Source organism: Chaetodon trifascialis, chromosome 7, assembly GCF_039877785.1.
Source record: "Chaetodon trifascialis isolate fChaTrf1 chromosome 7, fChaTrf1.hap1, whole genome shotgun sequence".
Lineage (NCBI taxonomy): Eukaryota > Metazoa > Chordata > Actinopteri > Chaetodontiformes > Chaetodontidae > Chaetodon > Chaetodon trifascialis.
Genome location: NC_092062.1, coordinates 30,311,643 through 30,331,551, shown reverse-complemented (window position 1 = coordinate 30,331,551; position 19,909 = coordinate 30,311,643). Strand labels below are relative to the sequence as shown.

The window sequence follows — 19,909 nt, the reverse complement described above, 5'->3', positions numbered from 1 at the left end:
AGTGTTTCTGCGTCTTCTCCTGTGTCCTCCTGCGTGTCCCTGGTGTGTGTTTTCTGTCCTCTCATGCTGTCCTCATCCACTGCAGCAGAACATCACCACCAGCTTCCCCTCCAGTCTTCTCCAGGCCCTTCATTCAGAGCAGTGCAGCGACGCTTCAGGCTCAACCCTGAACTTCAGCGTTCGTGTTCGCCTTCGTCCGCCAGCCGTCCATCGGATCATCCTCGTCCTCACCCCGGGTCACCCCAGCTAGCCATCACCTGTCCTCATGGACATCTCTCCCAGTCACATCATTCATTAATATAAAATACTATCAAACATATTGCTGTCATTTATGGTGTTTACTCGGATTTCATGAGCACAGTTTTTAATTTGACAGCAGAAAAAACATAAAAAGTTCATCCCATTTTAGAAATGCAGGAAATGAGTTTTGAGTGCATGCGTGCGTGCGTGTGTACGTTAGAGTGTGTGGACGTGCGTGTGCGTGAACGCGCGTGTGTATTTTTGCGTTAAAAAGAAGAAGAAGAAGAAGAAGAAGCAGAAGAAGAAGAAGAAGAAGAAGAAGAAATCCGGAAGCAGTTTCATTGACGCTACTACTTCCGGTAGTGAGGACTTTCTGTAGCTGGTGTCGTGATGACAAGTCCTTGGTTGGTTTTTCACCCCTAATACGATAAACATCTTGAAATTCGCCAGTTATTCGGTGTGACTGATCTGTCCGGACATCCTGTGTCTGTCTGCCGGTGCGGACCCGGATCCTCTGCGCCGGTAAGCCGCTAAAGGTGTTAACATCTCAGGTAACCTCTGTGTTCGTTAGCTAACGTTAGCCGTGCTAAATGTGACGCTTAGCATGCGCGTAAGTTAGCAGCATTAGCACGTAGACAGGTGTGTTTTTTAACTTTTGGGTATCTTAATAATAGATATGTGTAGGATGTAGCTTGCAGCGTCTCGGTTTGGTAAAATTCAGATTAGTGTAATGAAGGTTACACCAGACTCCATCTATAAAATGTGAAATTTCAGGATTTCTTGATCACCAGAAAGCTGTAGAGGGTTAACCAAGGACATGAGCAGCATTATAAAAATCAGCAGGGGTCACCTTTTACTTCGGCCTGCATGTGTTAACACTCAGAACAAGTTAATTACAAAGTTTAACACTATCTCACCTGTTTAGTCCAGTGACCTCCTCGAGGCCAGTCGACGTGGAGGTTGTAGATGTGCTATTCGGTTGGTGAAGGCTGGTCTGAAACCATCGAACTGGCCTTGAAGAGTTTAATGTAAAGGCTTGTTAAGTTCCACCAGCGTGTGCACAGGTAGGTTAAGTCCAAAATGGGCAGCTTTTTCCGCGGAAAGGCAGGGCTTGATGTGTGTTTCTGTGCAGGACAAACTATGGTCTGACTCAGCTGTCAGTCAGGATGTCCTTAATTTCAGACACTCTGTGTGTGACGTGTGTGTGTCCACTGGAAAAGGGAAATGACTGATTCATTAGAGCTTCAGCTAATCGAAGACATTTTGAAAGCGAAGTCTGGACGATGATTGTACAGTTCAGTGGGTTCATAATTTATCTGTTGTTCTGCGAAACATCTGGGGTCATTTCAAGTGAAACTACTGATTTTTGAGGCAGTAATCCAGATGTTGGGACGTTCTCACGTGTGTCCTCTGCAGTCAAAGCAGTAATCAAACCTCCGACTGTGTCACAGTCTAAACTGTAGAATCTCCTCTGCTTTGCTTCAGGAATGTCGTCATTATGGAGCCTGAGACCAGCGCTGACATCACTGCTTCAAGGTGAGCTCACACAGCTGCTCACCTGAGTCTGCTGCAGGTGCAGAATTCAGCAGGTAGTTCAACGTGCACAGACAGCTGGTCTGTCCTGAGCCGGACGAGAGGCTGCTGTGTCGTCTCTGAACCGTCCTCTGCTGTCTTTTCTCAAGAATAACCTTTAAGAGGAACTCAAACTTCTACCTAACTAGACAGTTGTCAGTGTACAAGGTGGTCAGAGCTGATGCTAACGAGCCATGGGCGGCTCTGAAGGTCGTGGGGTTTATGTAGATTTGACGAGTAGAGGTTACCTGTGAAATGAGCCTCACCTGCTTACCTGCTTCTCTGTCCAGCCGCTGTCGTAAAACCCTGCACACTGTCTCAGTATCAGTGGTATCGATCGATTTTGTTTCTTTGCACTTGTAACTTGAGACTCTGTTTTCCCGCTCCGCAGCGTCCCAGCATGCCTCTGCCTGGACGTGTCCCGTCCTCTCCAGGACCATGGCCACCCTCAACCAGATGCACCGCCAGGGGAAGCCCAAACTGCCTCCTAAGTCCGTTGGCGCCACGTTCGGCCGTCCCCAGCTGAAGGCGTTGGTCCTGAAGACCATGATCCGAAAGCCCAAGAAGCCCAACTCGGCCAACAGGAAGTGCGCTCGAGTGCGGCTGTCTAACGGGAAGGAGGCGGTGGCCTTCATCCCCGGGGAGGGACACAACCTGCAGGAGCACAACGTGGTGCTGGTGGAGGGCGGGAGGACGCAGGACCTGCCCGGAGTCAAACTCAAAGTGGTCAGAGGCAAATATGACTGTGCCCACGTGGTGAAGAAGAAACAGTAGACTGAGAGACGGACGCTGGCGTGAGGGAAATGTGTGTCTGCTTGCTGTTTAATAAATTCTTGTGCTCTTCATGACTCCATCATGTGACTGACTGTCTCCAAAGTGAAGTCTGGTTTGTACTATAGATGCAGGCGCAGACGTCAGAGACACCGCATGGCCAAAAGTATGCAGACGCCTGAATAAACCACCCGTATGTGTCGTTGAACGTGTGGCTCGGACGTCGTGGTCACTGGTGTGCAGCTCTCAGCCTCCTCTCCGCTGCTTCCTGCAGACGCCGGAGCGTCAGCGAGGTCAGCGTCACGACTGGCTCACTGTCGTGTTCCACTTCATCCCACAGGTGATGGATGTGCGGACCAGTAAGACTCTTCCACACCGAACTGGGAGAAGTAGGCAGTGTCGTTGAAACATGTTGAAACATGAAACTGTGGTTATGTCGTGTCTGGAAATTCAAAATGAAGTGTTTGTGTCGGATTTCCTTTATTGTCTTTATTAAACTGAAATGCATCAGGATTCATAGTTTATATTTCACAGCTGGCAGGATTTAGATTTCAGTAGCACGATGACAAATTCATTCATATTAATAATTCAAATTAAAAAAAACTGTGGAACACCGTCACCATCAGGGAGTATAATTGTGATTATTTTACATTTGATTTAGCAAACAGGTAGATGTATATGTAGAGAGACTGATGACTATTCTTACTGAGATATTTATTTCAGCTAAATCACCCAGCCCCACTGTGGCGATGCTGTTTTACTCGCCTGAGAACATAATACCACCACAGTGTTGAAAGCATAATAAAAGCAGACTTTATTGATTGATTGATTTATTGAATTGGGACAGTGTATATGAATCAACATATCAGCACTAGGCATCAATGTAAATGTGCTGGAATTAGCGCTTTAGCTAAAGAGCTAACTTTAAGCTCTTTCATGAAGGCCTGAGACTGTCATCAGCTGGAGTTCATGTCAGTGGACACACGTCGTAATGAAAGGATCGTAACATCCACGGAAACTTCTTGAACCACTTGTTTCTTCCCCTGAATGTGTCAGACAGACTCTCGGCCACCGTCTTCCTCCGTCAGTGCTGTTGCAGTTCCTCTTCCGGCCGGCGGCGGCAGCACTGAGCGCAGCGCTGAGTGCTGCAGAGCGAAGAAGACGAATTCACCTGTTTTAATCAGACCAACTTGCATTTTGGGTCTTTTAACTATTGACGCCGACGGTAGTTGTTCTGTGGAGCCGTTGAGGAGCTGCTGTTCGGAGGATCCGCTTTCTCAAACTGACTCTGAGAACAACTGAACGACCGTTCAACGACAGAAACGTGTGTTTTGTCGGAGCAGCCGTGTTCCGTGTACGACGCCTGTATCCGAGCTAGCAGGCGCAGTTAGCATCACGCTAAGCCAAAGACACGCAGCCGTCTGCTCCTGGACCGTCTCCACACCGGAGAGGCGTCAGTCTCTGTCCTTTTTGACGCCTCAGTTTGTCCTCCATCCACAGAAAACCGAGGTGACGTTACGTGTTTGTGTGTTTATGTGAAGGTTTCCGCTTTGGTTTACGGTTAACAGTTCGTGTCAGCAGTTTGTCTTTTGGCTGTTCCAACATGAAGCCCGACGCCCTCAAAGGCAGCTCTGGACTTCACTGGCCTGCACAGACCTCAGACCTCAGACCTCAGCCCCGTCCGGCACTGCTGGGATGTGGACTGGAACAGGCCTAACTGATGTCCATCTGTCTTTGTTCCAGAGGCCTTGAGGAGACGTGGACGTCCTCAGGAGGAACAGAGCATGAGGAGATGAATGGAGTGAAAGTGGAAGAAGAACAGGGAGGAGAGGACTGTCAGCAGCTTCCTGCTGGAGGTCAGAGGTTATGTCTCTGACTGCGTCCTCGCCAACATGGCTCATTTTTACAAAAACAATGTGTGTCCACACTTTGAGTTTCAGTAAATAAATGTTCAACAGCAGCTTGAAGAAATAAAACAAACACTTGTTCTGTGACATGGAGCATGTCCTCAGGATTCTGTCACCTGTGGACAGAGACAGGCTAGCTGTTTCCCCCTGCTTCCAGTCTTTATGCTAAGCTAAGCTAACTGGATGGAGTCTCTCTGTATGAGTGGAATCTGTCTGAACATCGAACTCTTAGCAAGAAAGAGAATAAATGTCCCCAAATGTTGAATTCATGTTTTTGAGTCATGTTGTTGAGTAATATTAACGTCAGTCTTACTTCCTACAGGAAATGTCCCCGACATCGAGTCGCCGGGAGAACCTGCACGGAAGCCGAGCAGTGGGTCAAAACGCCGTCACTGCTGCCCGGTGTGCGGCAGAGAGTTTTCCCGTCCGTCTCGCCTGGCGGACCACGTGGCCGCGCACTCTGGAGACAAACCGCACAGCTGCTCCGTGTGCGGGAAGCGCTTCACCAAGAAGGTGAACGTGGTGGTGCACCAGCGGGTTCACACCGGGGAGAAGCCGTACTCCTGCCCGGACTGCGGGGTCAGCTACGCCCAGCCAGGCTGCCTGCGGAGGCACCGGCTCCGCCACGCCGCCGAGAAGCCCCACCGCTGCTCGGTGTGCGGCCGCGGCTTCATTCGGCGGCGGCAGCTCGTGCAACACGAACGAACGCACACTGGAGAGAGGCCGTTCGCCTGCCCGCTGTGCCCCAAGCGCTTCGCCTCCAGGTCGGGCCTCACAGACCACCAGAGGAGCCACGGCGGTGAGAAGACCCTCCACCCCTGCTCCCTCTGCGAGAAGGTCTTCTCCACGCCGTCGTCCCTCAGAGATCACGTGAGGCTCCACACAGGACAGAAGCCTCACCGCTGCTCGCTGTGCTGCAAGAGCTTCAACCGGCCGGGCCTGCTGCGCAAACACCTGCAGAGACACGCAGAGCAGGGAGGCGTGGCCAGAGCCGACGGTGCGGCGAGCAAGGTGAGCGGCAGGGGTCACTGTTATTCATCCACCCGTCCACCTTCATGAATGTGTGTGTGTTTGAGAGTAACTTGATAAGAAGTCTGCATCAGTGACAGAAGTGTCAGTTTCCTCACGGTCGCCTGCAGGTAGCCCTCAGGTGCAGGTGAGTTTAGTCACATCCTAACAGGTCACACTGAATGATCCGTGCTGTCATTGGTCAGAACAGAGTCTCAGCTCTGTTCCACTAAATGAAATGATCACACGTCTTAAACATCAGGAGGAAACGCCTCATCGCTGCTTCCTGTGCCACAAAGATTTCTCCACTGCCGACAAGCTGCAGCAGCATCAGCAGCTCCACCAGACGCCGCCGCAGTTCGTGTGTGACACCTGCGGGCGAGGCTTCACCCGAGCGTCCCGGCTGAGGGAACACGTGAGGTCTCACACTGGAGAGAGACCGTACGAGTGCACCGTCTGCGGCCAGCGCTTCTCCACGCAGAGAGTGTTCCGGAAGCACCAGGAGATCCACACCAGGGAGGGAGGCCGCGCCGCCACGACGGCACACGACACCTCCACGCTCCAGGTGAGAAGCTCGGTGAGCGCCGACGATGCGTCGCAGCAGAGAGGAGGTGATGAGTTAGTGAGGAGTGTTCTGATGAAGGTTTCCGTTCCAGACTCTGAAATAAGTCCTCGCTCATGTTCTCTGTGACAGAACCCACACGAGCCGCTCAGGGACGGCGGCGTGGAGGCGGGTTCTGCGGGGAGCTGCAGCGTGAACGGGCTGCAGGAGCTGCAGGTCGACCACAGAAACGACGAAGAGGAAGAGGAAGATGACACGGTGCATTCACTGACCGGTGATGTTGGTGCAGGTGCAGTCACGTTTGTTTGAATCTCCGATGTGTTTGTAACCTTCTCAGAGTCGCAGCAGCTCAATCTGTGATTGAACTCTTTACTTTAACTTCGCTTTAATGACTTTGGAGCGAACGAGGCCTCGCTGGAGCTCGCGCTGACCCTGATCTTTGTTCCTGTGCTCGTGTTTGCAGACGGGGCTCCCGACGGTGTGAAGAAGCTCCACAGCTGCTCCGTCTGCAGGAAGAGCTACCCGAGGCTGTCCAGACTCAAAGAGCACTTCAAGGTCCACGAGATGGACGAGCGTCACTGCTGCTCGGTCTGCGCGAAGGCGTTCACCTCCTCCACCAGCCTGAGAGCCCACGAGAAGATCCACATGGCCAGCAAACCTCACGGCTGCAGCATCTGCCCCAGGAGCTTCCTGAAGCCCTGCCTGCTCCGCAAGCACATGAGGATCCACATCAGGGACGGGCTCATCGCAGACCCCGCAGACAAGGTGAGACCAGGTCCTGGAGCAGGACTCCAGTGAATGCAGCTGATTCTGTTTCAGTTAAAACTTAAGACGTTTCTGTCAGCTGAGCTTCAGAGCAGGCTGCGGGGAGGAAGAGGAGCGGACCATGATGAGCTGATGTCGTCTGTTTCAGGAGTTCTGGATCAACATGAAGACGGACGAGAAGGGAGAGATGATGACGGTGAGGGATGAGGACGAAGAAGGTCTGAAGGAGCAGGTATGTTTTCACTGTCGTGTGATCAGACGCTCCAGCAGAGCTACTGATGGACCTCGAGGTGAGATGGTTTGTCCTCTGTCTCACAATGTCTCCAGGACTCAGAGGACCTGTCCACCAACACGGAGCCCAGACCGCTGCCCGGTTACCACAGCAACCAGGACGGCTTGCTGTCGACGGAGGACGACGGAGAAGAAAAGGAGGACGGAGACGTCAGCGGGTTGATCAACTCTGACGGAGAGGAAGAGGACTGGAGAACGGCGCTCATCGGTGAGTCTTGATTCTGAAAGTCAGGGACGACTAATCGAGCTCAGATCTGCTTTGATCCACACGACGTCGGCCCGGTTTGACAGCGTCCACAGCTGCTGAGGTCACAAAGCTGACCTCAGATCAGCTGAACTTCATCTGTCCATCACTGAGACGAACTGTTTAACGTCCCGCTGCTGAACTCTGAGGACGAACACTGCAGACAGAGACAGGAGTCCTCAGTCATGTCTCTGCCAGACTGTCAGTATGAAGACATTCTTAGATTTCCTTCATTCGTCTTTGTTCTGTGGCTTTATCCTCATGTGTCCATGTCCATTCTGCAGCTGCAGGGACGTGTGTTGTTGGGACAGTGCGTCCTCTGCAGAGTCCGTCCACGTGACAGCAGAGCGTTCAGCTGGAGGACGCCATGTGTCAACATGCAAACTGTCACTGACACACAAAAACTAAAGAAACCAAACGTCTCTCTCCTCTGACAGAACAAGATGGCCGCTCAGACGTCCAGGCAGGCGGCGGTGGCGGGAAAAGGAAGCACGTCTGTCCCGTTTGCGGTCGAGACTGCTTCAAGGCGTCGGCGCTGCAGAAGCACCTGAGGATCCACTCGGGCGAGCGTCCGTTTGAGTGCACCACCTGCAGGAAGAGCTTCACCCAGCAGGTGCACCTGACGGAGCACCAGAGGATCCACACCGGGGAGAAGCCCTACACCTGCGCCGACTGCGGCAAGAGCTTCACCTTCTCCAGCGCCCTGCGCCGGCACCAGCGGCTGCACGCCGACGTCCGGCCGTACCAGTGCTCCGTCTGCCAGAAGACCTTCAAACAGCAGAGCTCACTCAAGAGCCACCAGCTGACGCACTCCGGCGTCCGCTACCAGTGTCCGCTGTGCAGCAAGAGCTTCAGCCGCGCCCTGGAGCTCACCTACCACGTGGACGTCCACTCCGACGCCCGGCCCTACTTCTGCCACATCTGCAAGAAGAATCTGAGCGGAGCGCGGATCTTCCGCAACCACATGAAGAAACACGAGTCGACAAAGTCGCCGCTGCCGCCGCGAGCAGGACCGGAGGACGGCGAGGCCGTTTCAGAGGTCTGACAGCGAGGAGTCCACAGGTGCACGTCATCAGGTGAGAACCAGCAGGTGCTGTTTGGTACTTAGTCCGTTCATAACATGGTCTTAATGAGCACGCTCTTCCTCTCTGTCCTCCTCTTCAGCTTCCTGCCTGCTAGATGATGAAGACGCTCCTCCTCCACAGCAGCTGGCTGTGGGACACATGTCTCTGTGGTTGTCTCTGATGGGTGAGTCTGTGACAGACCGGATCTGGACTGGATCTCCTCTCATGCTGCCCTGCTCAAAGGCAGCGGCAGAGACACTCAAAGCAGCTCGTTGACGTTGAGGAACGATCTGGATTCTTGTACTTCCTGTTTGGACCGAGTCGTCTTCGGTCGTCCTGCTGCTGTCAGACCATCGTCCTCTCTCAGAGGAGTCTCTGTCAGGTTGAACGTGGTTTTTGTGAAGTCCTGGACCAGCAGCAGACGGCAGTGGACAGACGAGGACGAGTGTGTTCAGCTGGACTAGTTCATTTTTTAGCATTAGCTTGAGCCATGTTGATGTGCCCTTTACTGTCTCCAGGTCAGATAATGGACGACTGATAAACTCACCTGTCCGTCTGTGGACGTGGAGACAGCTCGTCCTCGTCCTTAGCTGGAGTCACGTCTTCTTTTGTCCTTCAGTTTGTTGTTTCTCTGCAGGTGATGGGACATCGGCGGCTTCACAGCGTTCTTTGACTCCGTTCACTCGCTGTCCTTTGAAAGAACTGGACGCTCGTGTCCCTGCGCACCTGTACCTGTGAACACCTGACTCATCAGCAGCCAATCGTGTGTGACTCTCTGTGACGGACAGGTCAGAATGTTCATTTCCACAAACGCTTCAGTTTAAAGTCGCACGATTGAAGGTTTGACGCCACGTTACCTCCAGTGTGAAGGTCAAAGGTCAGCCTGCGGGCTCAAGGACACTTTGGTTCATCCGGGTTGGGGTCTTTGTGCTGCTGCTCAGTGTGTTCGTGTGCGAATCATCAGCCTGTAACCAAAGAATGACTGACTGATTTACAGTATGAATAAAGAGACACGAGACGTCCTGTCGTCTGCAAACTCTGTGTCCTCGTTGTCTTTAGTTCGATTTCTCTCCATCATGAACAGGAAGAGAGGGACAAAACGAAAGCTTTCATCAGTTTGTTGAAGTCTCAGAACAACAAGACGAAACAGTTCAAATAATCAATCTGATGTAAAACAGAACAAAGAGACTCATCGAGGAAATGATCAGAAAGAAAGAATCATTAGTTTCACTGAATGAGCTCCACCTCAGCCCGCAACAGGTCCGTCCTGCTGAGACAGGAGGACAGCAGACACAGGGACTGTCATCTAAAGAGACAAGAGGACAGCAGACACAGGGACAGTCATCTAAAGAGACAAGAGGACAGCAGACACAGGGACAGTCATCTAAAGAGACAAGAGGACAACGGACACAGGGACAGTCATCTAAAGAGACAAGAGGACAACGGACCCAGGGGACACTTTACTGCACTCAGTACTCTGAATACTTGAGGTACACCTTCATGATTATACTGACATAGTTTTATTTTTAAATTCCAGCCAAGAAAATAAAGTTTCAAAAGCTGTAAAAACACATCACACTGAATTTTGGGGAAATGTGTAGAAAAGGACACAGACGTCGTGTCAATGACGTGGACCTGGAGTATTTGGTGGATCCAGAAGTCGAAGTGTTTTAGACGTGTGAGTAGATCTTCATTTCAGCCTCTCGATCCTGTGTGGCACCAGCAGGGGGCAGCAGAGACACATCAGAGGGTGAAGATCAGCTGATGAAGATACAGTTTGTGTCTACAGTTTGTCACCTGTTCAAATGTAGAGAATCAGTTTTTTAGAGCTCTGAATAAAGACCGAGTTACACGAAGGAGCAGGTAAATAAATACAAGTACTGCTATGAGGTACTATACTTGTGGACATTTCACACAATATTTCCATAAAGTTCTTAAAAACAGAATCTGAGCCACAGAGATCCAACATTTAGTCCTGACTACGTTTCCCATAATGCAACTGGTTTCTGTCTTTTCATCAGAGCCTGCCTGCAGTGGGAAGGAGTATTCAGGTCCTTTAAGTAAAAGTACTAATACACACTGTGGAAACACTCCACTGCAAGTAAAAGTCCTGCACTGAAAACCTCACTGAAGTAGAAGTATGTGAATATTACTTAAAATATTACTTTAAAGTACTTAAACTCCTGTGTGAGTAAAGTGTTTCTCTCTGCTGTCTGTGGATTCATGCTCCTGCTGCGTTCATGTGTTCATTCATGTGTTCATTCATCTTATTTCAGCTTTGTGATGAAGTTTTTCAGCTGATCAAGAGGCTTTTAAAGAGTTTACTGAGCTGAAGAAGACATGAAGGAACTCTTCATCCTTCAGCTCAGCACAAACATTCAGCATCAGCACATCTGGAGATACGAGCTTTCCACTGGACAGGAAGGAGTCTGAACAGTAACTAAAGCTGATGTAAATGTAATGAAGTAAAAGTACATTTACCTCTGAGATGTAGTGAAGTAGAAGTATAAAGTTATATAAAATGGAAATACTCCAGGCACAAATTTGCAGTACTTGTACTTTACTGAAGTACAATACTGTAAAAAATGTACTAAGTTACTTCCTGGCTCTGGTTCTGGTTCTGGTCTGGCTCTGATCTGGTCTCAGGCTCTGGCTCTGGTCTGGCTCTGCTCTGCTCTGCTCTGCTCTGGTTCTGGTTCTGGTTCTGGCTCTGGTTCTGGCTCTGGCTCTGGTCTGGCTCAGGCTCTGGTCTGGTCTGGTCTGGCTCTGGCTCTGGCTCAGGCTCTGGCTCAGGCTCTGGCTCTGGCTCTGGCTCTGGCTCTGGCTCTGGCTCAGGCTCTGGTCTGGTTCTGGTTCTGGTTCTGGTTCTGGTTCTGGTTCTGGTTCTGGTTCTGGTTCTGGTTCTGGCTCAGGCTCTGGTCTGGTCTGGCTCTGGCTCTGGCTCAGGCTCTGGTCTGCTCTGGCTCTGGCTCTGGCTCTGGCTCTGGCTCTGGCTCTGGTCTGGTCTGGCTCTGGCTCTGGCTCAGGCTCTGGCTCAGGCTCTGGTCTGGCTCTGATCTGGCTCAGGCTCTGTTCTGGTCTGGCTCAGGCTCTGGCTCTGGCTCTGGCTCTGGCTCTGGCTCTGGCTCTGGTCTGGCTCTGATCTGGCTCAGGCTCTGTTCTGGTCTGGCTCTGGCTCTGGCTCTGGCTCTGGTCTGCTCTGGCTCTGGCTCTGGCTCTGGCTCTGATCTGGCTCAGGCTCTGGTCTGGTCTGGCTCAGGCTCTGGTCTGGCTCTGGCTCTGCTCTGGCTCAGGCTCTGGCTCAGGCTCTGGCTCTGGCTCTGGTCTGCTCTGGCTCTGGCTCTGGTCTGGCTCTGATCTGGCTCAGGCTCTGTTCTGGTCTGGCTCAGGCTCTGGCTCAGGCTCAGGCTCTGGTCTGCTCTGGCTCTGGTCTGGTCTGGTCTGGCTCTGGCTCTGGTCTGGCTCTGATCTGGCTCAGGCTCTGTTCTGGTCTGGCTCAGGCTCTGGCTCAGGCTCAGGCTCAGGCTCTGGTCTGCTCTGGCTCTGGCTCTGGCTCTGGCTCTGGCTCTGGCTCTGGCTCTGGCTCTGGCTCTGGCTCTGGCTCAGGCTCTGGTCTGGCTCAGGCTCTGGTCTGGTCTCAGGCTCCTGGTCCAGGTCTTCAGGGGGCGGGCTCAGAGTGGTGCAGTGGGCGGAGTCAGTGGGAGTGAATCCAGCCTCTGTGCTGGGCTGCAGATAAAAGCTCCTGCTGTCAGGCTGCTGCATGTTTGTCTGCTGGTCTGGGGTCTAGCCTGGTCCAGGTCTTCGTCTGACCCTCTTGAATCTCTGAGTCTCAGCATGTCGCTTCCTGACGGAGCACAGGAGGTTTTTACCAACAACACGGAGAGGAACACCACCGGAGCCCAGGACTGGACGGAGGTGAGCCGATTCTGAAGTTTTAGCATCAAAATGTACTCAAAGTATCAGAAGTACAAGTACTCATTACGCAGGATAATAGTATGTGGTTCTTATACTGCGTTAATATTTGAATCACTTTGAATCTGGAGCTCATGATTCATCACAAGTTCTCTGTTCTGTGTATTAGTAGAGGTGTAGAAAGATGCAGTAACAGTATCATTCTGAGGTACTTGTACTTTACGAGTACAGTATTTGAGTAAATGTACTTCCTCTCCCACTGCTTCATAAAGTATGTCAAGTAAAAGTATTCTCATTGTGCAGTTTTATGTTATGAGTTACAGCTTAGCCTGAAGGCTTGATCCATTGATTGATCCATTGATCGATAGATTGATTGATCCATTGATCGATAGATTGATTGATCCATTGATCGATAGATTGATTGATCTATTGATCGATTGACTGATCGATCTAGGTGCAGTTTTCCGTCGTTAAAGGAGTCCTGAGTCACTCCATAGCAAAGCTCTTGATGTCATTGTCACGTGTTAGCATGTCACATTTAGCACCCCCCCGTCCCCCTGTCCCCCGTCCCCCTGTCCCCCGTCCCCTTGTCCCCGCCTCCCATGCAGCAGCTCAGCAGCTCAAACGGCGCCGGCTGCTGATTGGCTGAGCTCGTTTAACTGAAGCAGGAGAGACATGAAGGAGTTCAGGAGCGTTTTCACTTTCGGCGTGACGTCTGCTCACAGTCATTCTGTCTTCTTACGTCCATCATGGAGGACGAGAAATGACTGAACGCTGCTCACGGCGACGTCTTCAAACCGAAAAACCAGAAGAAGAGTTCAGCCGTGAGACGAGATCAGAGCAGAGACTCTCACGTCTATCAATTAATAATCAATGAATCTGATTTTTACAGACTGGAAGTCTTCGGCTGAGAGAAGTTCAGAGAGTTTAGATGATGAAGATGAAGATGAGTCTCCAGCTGCAGAAACTTCACAAAAACTGAAGCTGGTTTCAGTTGCAGCTTCAGACCCTTTCTTCTTCTTCTTCTTCTTCTCCTTCTTCTTCTCTTGTTTCACGCCTGATGCTCGGGGCTTTCTGAACACCTGCAGCTGAACTTAACGGACCGCCTGCCGAAATTTAGTTTTCTCACCATCAACAAACGTTTTGTGCTCAAACAGTCACTGAAGCGCCGAGCGTGGATTCATCCGCCGCTGAAAATAGTCCCCAGCCGTCTGAATTGAACTGAATCTGGACAGTGATTTTCAGTCTGATTTCAAGCTGCTGAGAGGCTCGATGGAGCGAGCTCAGACGCTTGTTCACAGGAATATACAAAATAAATAAAGGTTTCGGTCAGTTACAACATTTTCATTCATGATTTTATTCTGTTTGTTGTTTCAGAGCTGCTGAAGTCTGAGTTCATCTTTTAATCTGCGTTTCTTTTGATTTCTTTTGCCTCTGTTGACCTCTGTTGACCTCTGTTGACCTCTGTTGTTGCTTTATTTTTAGCCTCGTCCGTTCGTTCGTGTCGCTCCGCTTCCTTTTCTTTCCTCTTTAAAGTTGATTTCACTTCCTGTCTCTGTGTGAAACTGATCTGAGGTCTGCTGTGTGCAGGTGTATGAAGCCGTCAGGTGGATCCAGCTGGTCATGGCTGTGCTCAGGTCAGTGACTCACTGGTGGTTAAACTGGTTCAACTGGTTATTGGAGTGAAGTCATGTGGATTCGTTGATCCATCTATCAATCACTGTTTGATCGATTGATCGATCAGTTTGATTATTTTGTCTGAGAGGAAACTGAAGCTCGATTCTTCTTCTCTGGCATCAAACAAACGATCGATCAGAAAGTGTTTGACGTGATTTGAGGAGAAGTCGTCCGTCGTGTGTTAAGCTTCAGCTCTGCCCGTGGGAAAGGTCAAAGGTCGCAGCTCGGCTCACGATGTGATGGCGCTGGTGTTTTCAGCAGGTTTGCTGACACGTTTCCTCTCGTTCGCAGCGTCCTGGGCTCCGGCTCCATCATCGTCTGTCTGACGCTGCAGAGGCTCAGCCGCAGGCCGGAGGTCGGTTTGATTCTTACGTCTGTGCTGATTGGACGCCTGTACGGCAGCAGATGAGGGTCAAAACGATCCCGAGCTCCAGAAGTCTGTCAAACCTGCAGCCACACGAGAGCCTTCGTCTGGATCAGCTGACTTTCAGCCTCAGACTCTACGACTCTGGCATCATTTCACAGAGTCTGATCGTTTTGACCCTCACTGAACACCGTACCTCTGAGCGTTCGTACATTCAGTCAGAAAAGAAAACCTGAAAACGCTGCTTTAAATTTACACACAGCAAACGTGTGTGTGTGTGTGTGCGTGTGTGTGTGTGTGTGTGTGCGTGCGTCTGTGTGTGTGTGTGTGTGTGTGTGTGTGTGTGCGTGTGTGTGTGTGTGTGCGTCTGTGTGTGTGTGTGCGTCTGTGTGTGTGCGTCTGTGTGTGTGTGTGTGTGCGTCTGTGTGTGTGTGTGTGTGCGTGTGTGTGTGTGTGTGTGTGTGTGTGTGTGTGTGTGTGCGTCTGTGTGTGTGTGTGTGTGTGCGTGTGTGTGTGTGTGTGTGTGTGTGTGTGTGTGTGTCTGTGTGTGTGCGTCTGTGTGTGTGCGTCTGTGTGTGTGTGTGTGTGTGTGTGTGTGTGTGTGTGTGTCTGTGTGTGTGCGTCTGTGTGTGTGTGTGTGTGTGTGCGTGTGTGTGTGTGTGTGTGTGTTGCAGCTGCAGCCTCTGTTCCTGCTCAGTGTGTCCGACCTGCTGCTCGCTCTCTGCTGGCTCGTCCAGGCCGCTCTGTTCTCTCAGCGCTGCAGCAGCCTCAACACACACTGCTACCACCTGCACACTGTGGAACAGGTAAGGACACACACCTGACGCAGCGTTTACTGCCTCACTGTGAACACACACACTGAGCACACACACTGAGCACACACACTGAGCCCTGATGGACCAGCAGGTCGCAGGTTTAGCTCTGAGGACTGTGGACACGCAGCAGACGTCCTGAGACAGACAGGCAGCTCAGGCAGGTCATGTGATCCACGGTTTGATTTTTTTGGAGGAAACTTTGGTGCCTTTTCACCAACGCTGGAAGATATTATGGGATTTCCTTTTCCTCCTAATAAATGATTGTTTCCTTAAAAGTCAGCCGAAACGAGGATCCTTCACGTTAATGAATCGTCCTGACGCAGACACTCTCTTTCAAACTGGAAAGTTTCAACTTCCTCCTGAGAAATATGACAGAAACAGGAAGCTTTCATGTATTTTATCACAAAAATCCAACAAAACTCCCCGTTAATCCCAAACGATGAGCTGAACCTGGTCTTGAAGGACGCCTGCAGGCCGTCCTCAGGCAGACTGCATCAGGTGTGCAGGAGCTCAAACGAACAGCAGTTTAACTGACTTTAAACGCATCGCTGACCGTCCTCACACTCAGCTCTGGACGGATGGAAACCCTGCAGACACATGCAGCCGTCCTGGTGAAAACCAGGGCTCCTGACCCCCCAGACCACGCGGGCCATGTGAGCAGGTGCTGATCTATATGTGATCCACCGATCACATACATGATCACACACCTGGATCGCTGCTTGACGAGGATCGAAGCTTGAGATGTTCATGCGAAGACCTCGTGAACAGGATTTCATGATACTCTGCCGGCAGCGACGGCTCTCAGACTAGGTCCCACAAACCCCGGCCACCTGAGTGAAAACCAGATCCTGAAACTAGACCACATGGGACACAAAGACAGAGGGTCACTGAGTAATGAGGTCATGGTCCCGGGGGACAGATGGAGCGTGTTTCTGATTCAGGCGTCTGACTGTTGACGGGATCCTGTTCTGGTGTTTGGGCTGTTTGTCCCAGACGACCCGATCTGGTCCTGAACTGGGTCAGTCGATGTTGAAAAAGAGCAGCAGAACCGGGACAGACCGCAGGCTGGACGTAAAGGGGACAACAGAAAATCAGCCCAAACATTCCTGACCTACATGCATTGTTCAGGAGCATCGACGCCTGAGTCCTCTGCAGCTTTTGTCTCTTTATGTCCTCGCTGAGATGTTTGTGTGACTGCAGTGACGGAGGAACTCTGTTTGTCCTGTCAGACCCTCTACATGGCCTCCTTCTTCTACACGCTCAACTACGTGTGGAACCTCTACACGGGCATCAGAGAGCAGTTCTACAGCTGCAGCAGCGGATACCCTGTGCAGGTACACCACACCTGTCCAACTGTCCCACTGTCCCACTGTCCATGCAGAGACACACAACATGTCCAGCTGCTCTCACTTTCTTCCTTCTGTCCAGGTGTCCAACAGAGTGAGCACAGCCGGAAAAATCTCTGCGCTGCTTTCATGGTGAGTCCGGACACTCGGCCGCCCTGAAGGAGGCAGCCAGATGCTAAAAGACACTGAACTCAGCTGTGACTTCAAATGAGTTTGACCTCCTGCCCTCCTCCTGGCCTCCTCCTCTCCTCTCCTCTCCTCCTCTCCTCTCCTTCTTCTCTCCTCCTCCTCTCCTCCTGCCCTCCTCCTGGCCGCCTCCTCTCCTCCTGCTCTCCTCCTCCTCTCCTCCTGGCCTCCTCCTGCCCTCCTCCTCCTCTCCTCCTGGCCGCCTCCTCTCCTCCTGCTCTCCTCCTCCTCTCCTCCTGGCCTCCTCCTGCCCTCCTCCTCCTCTCCTCCTGGCCGCCTCCTCTCCTCCTCCTCTCCTCCTGGCCTCCTGCTCTCCTCCTGCCCTCCTCCTCCTCTCCTCCTCTCCTCCTCTCCTCCTCTCCTCCCCCCGCCCTCCTCCTGTGCTCCTCCTGTGTTTGCAGTCTGATTCCTGTGACGCTGATGACGCCTGTGTTCATAGAAGGAAGCATCAGCCAATGTCAAGCCAACTTCAGCGAGCCGTACAGGTGAGGAAGCGTCCTCGCCTCCAACAGTTCAGCGCTTCAGGTTCGGTTCTCGTGATGAAAATGTGTTTGCTTTATCTTTTTTTGGCCCTCTCTGTGCACCGTACCGAACCAGGTGTCTGCTGATGCACTCTGGAGCGCTGTTCCTTACTTCAGACCAACAGCAGCCAATCAGAGCCTGCCGCCTGCTGCACACCTACCGCATCGCCATCTTCCTCACCACCTTCATCCTCACGCTCATCAGCATCACGGTGAGTGACATCAGAGGACGTGGCTGGACGTTAGTGGACAGGAAGTGAAGACATGCTCTGTTCAGTGCACTTCCTGCTTCTGCCTCACGTTGTATGAATCTCTCCTGCGCCAGGTGCTCGTGGTCAAAGCCCGCCGCATTTACAGGCGGATCGTGACATCAAACGGTTACCTGGGCAACCAGCAGCGGGCGTCCTTCCGCGTGATGGACCGGCGGATGCTCCTGTACCCGCTGGTCTTCGTCCTGTGTTGGGGTCCAGGTTAGTTTCCTCGTCCTGATTCAAATCGCCGTGGTTACGGGACAGTCAGAGGTGATGGAGGACTGAACCTGAGACGTTCCGTGTTGTCTCCTCAGCGGTCGGTCTGGCATTCCTCCGGGTGGTGAAGCCTTCGGCGGGTCACGACAAGGCCGGGGTCGCTCTCTACGTGTCACAGGTCAGTCTGCGGTTCTTCATGTGTCTGGAACAACTAGCATAGATCACCAGATCGATGCTTCGATGCTTCGATGCTTCGATGCTTCGATGCTTCGATGCTTCGATGCTTCGATGCTTCGATGCTTCGAGCAGGGCAGCAGCGTCTTGTGTCCGTGTCTCACTGTGACTCGGTGTCTTCTGTCCTCAGGCTTTCACCTCGGCCTCTCAGGGGTTCCTCAACTGTCTGGTCTACGGTTGGACTCGTGCACGTCTCCGCGGAGCTGGCAGGAGGGTTTTATCTCGAGACATGGACACGCAGACGCCTCTGCTGAGGTCGCAGAGGAAGAGGAGCTACCAAACGCTCCACACCACCGGCTGAAAGGAGGGAGTGACGAAGCGAAAGCGAGCAGGTGCTTTCTGTCATCAGCGAAGCCGTGAGTAAAGTCTGAACTTTCAGTTTAAGTGAGAGGGAAAACACCTCCACCTCTGATCCTCAACCACCGAGGCGAGAAAAGGAGAAGAAGAAGAAGGAGGGGGAGTTCACACCAAGAGGAAGAGTGAAGAAGAAAACAGGATTTGAAAGAGACGCGGCTGCGTTCGCTCTGAACCGCCACACCTCACCGGCTGTCATCCAGGTCACATGACCCCTGTGGGTCAGCACGCTCTCACGCCATTCGCCCATTTTCTCTGCCAGTTAAAGGTGTGAATGGCGTGAAAAGAGGACGAGCAGCAGCTGATTCGTGCTGTGATGTCTCCTCTCACAGAGACAGACGGTTACTATGGTTACAGGGACGCTCTGTGAAACTCTCAATAACAGGTTTTGGATTAGCATGATGCTAAATCGTGAATGTAACTGTGAAAATAAAAAGAAGTCTGAGCAAAGCTTCCAGCGTGTCGACGTGTCACCTCTTCAGGGAAGTAGAGTATTTTATGAGCTTCAGCCTGTAAACAAGTAAAAAAAGTACCACGCTTTAGAAACAGGAAGTCATTTTCAGGGTTGTCACGCAGCAGAGACTGCGTCAGATGAAACAGTGACTCCACGTGGAAACTTCTGTTTTTCCCTCTGCAGTGATTCTGCTTCTCGGACGCTAAAGGAAACTCTAGAAAGGAGGATTCAGGGTCGGGAGGCAGAAATCACTGCACAGGTTGAGCAGAAGAAGACAGGTGGAGGTGTGTTGTGCACACTGATTGGTTGAAGCTGGTTGACCTCACAGGCCGGATCATCCTCGGGGTTTTCCCTCCTCGCTCTTCCTGCGTTGCTGCTGATCAACCGTGCAGAAACTCAGTCAAACCACATGAGCATGTGACCATTGACAGAGGCGCCGCCTGACGCTGGAGCCGGGGGGGGGGGGGGGGGGGCGCAGGCACTTCGCCAGAATCTGCAGAAGAACAATGGACTTCCTCTCCAATCAGACCTCAACTTATCCGAAATACTGAAGCTCATAATGTCACAGCGGGAAGCGTCACTGCACATACATCACAGCTGAAACCAGTGAAATGAAACCAGGCGCCAACAACGTCCAGACCAAAGCAGTCAAACCAGAATCAGTCATCAATAATCAAACTGTTCACTGACAGCAGCTTCATGTGTTCACCTCCTTCATCCTTCATGTGTTCACAAAGTGGTGAACTCGCTCCATCCTGATCAATCATGTCCTCTCACCTGTGAACAGGTGTTTCTGGAGCGTTCCTCATCTTTCAGCCTGTGAAACGTGTCGCTGCATCAGATCCACAATCAGAGATATTTACAGAAATCAATGAAGCTGATCAGGAAGAACGTTAAAGATACTGACTGAGCTGTTCTCAGGTCAGTTTGTGTCACAGAGGATCAGATCAGCTGATCACTTCCTGTTTGCTGATGTTTCAATTCAATTCAATTCAATTCAATTCAATTCAATTCAATTTTATTTGTATAGCGCCAAATCACAACAGAAGTTGTCTCAGGACACTTTCCATATAGAGCTGGTACAGACCAAGCTCTTTATCTACAAAGAAACCAACAATTCCCCCATGAGCAAGCACTTGGCGACAGTGGCGAGGA

The 19,909-nt window shown here is 51.6% G+C and overlaps 3 protein-coding genes across 3 annotated transcripts; all 3 read left to right on the top strand.

Annotated features, from left to right (window-relative positions):
* Nucleotides 1–574: 574 nt before the first annotated feature.
* Nucleotides 575–3,405, top strand: mrps12 (mitochondrial ribosomal protein S12). Its single transcript, XM_070966356.1, has 3 exons — nucleotides 575–762; nucleotides 1,726–1,776; nucleotides 2,204–3,405. Exons 2-3 carry the CDS (start codon nucleotides 1,728–1,730, stop codon nucleotides 2,584–2,586), a joined length of 432 nt encoding a protein of 143 aa, XP_070822457.1. The 5' UTR covers nucleotides 575–762; nucleotides 1,726–1,727; the 3' UTR covers nucleotides 2,587–3,405.
* Nucleotides 3,406–3,723: 318 nt separating this feature from the next.
* LOC139333528 (zinc finger protein 420-like) lies at nucleotides 3,724–9,914 on the top strand. The gene is made up of 10 exons (XM_070965987.1): nucleotides 3,724–4,092; nucleotides 4,327–4,439; nucleotides 4,813–5,501; nucleotides 5,761–6,063; nucleotides 6,193–6,349; nucleotides 6,524–6,825; nucleotides 6,974–7,057; nucleotides 7,153–7,324; nucleotides 7,798–8,436; nucleotides 8,525–9,914. Exons 2-9 carry the CDS (start codon nucleotides 4,376–4,378, stop codon nucleotides 8,403–8,405), a joined length of 2,379 nt encoding a protein of 792 aa, XP_070822088.1. The 5' UTR covers nucleotides 3,724–4,092; nucleotides 4,327–4,375; the 3' UTR covers nucleotides 8,406–8,436; nucleotides 8,525–9,914.
* A 166-nt stretch (nucleotides 9,915–10,080) lies between these two features.
* Nucleotides 10,081–18,755, top strand: tmem116 (transmembrane protein 116). The gene is made up of 11 exons (XM_070965988.1): nucleotides 10,081–12,339; nucleotides 13,927–13,973; nucleotides 14,305–14,368; nucleotides 15,052–15,183; nucleotides 16,422–16,526; nucleotides 16,621–16,670; nucleotides 17,126–17,209; nucleotides 17,322–17,457; nucleotides 17,571–17,715; nucleotides 17,811–17,890; nucleotides 18,077–18,755. Exons 1-11 carry the CDS (start codon nucleotides 12,259–12,261, stop codon nucleotides 18,245–18,247), a joined length of 1,095 nt encoding a protein of 364 aa, XP_070822089.1. The 5' UTR covers nucleotides 10,081–12,258; the 3' UTR covers nucleotides 18,248–18,755.
* The last annotated feature ends 1,154 nt before the right edge of the window (nucleotides 18,756–19,909 follow it).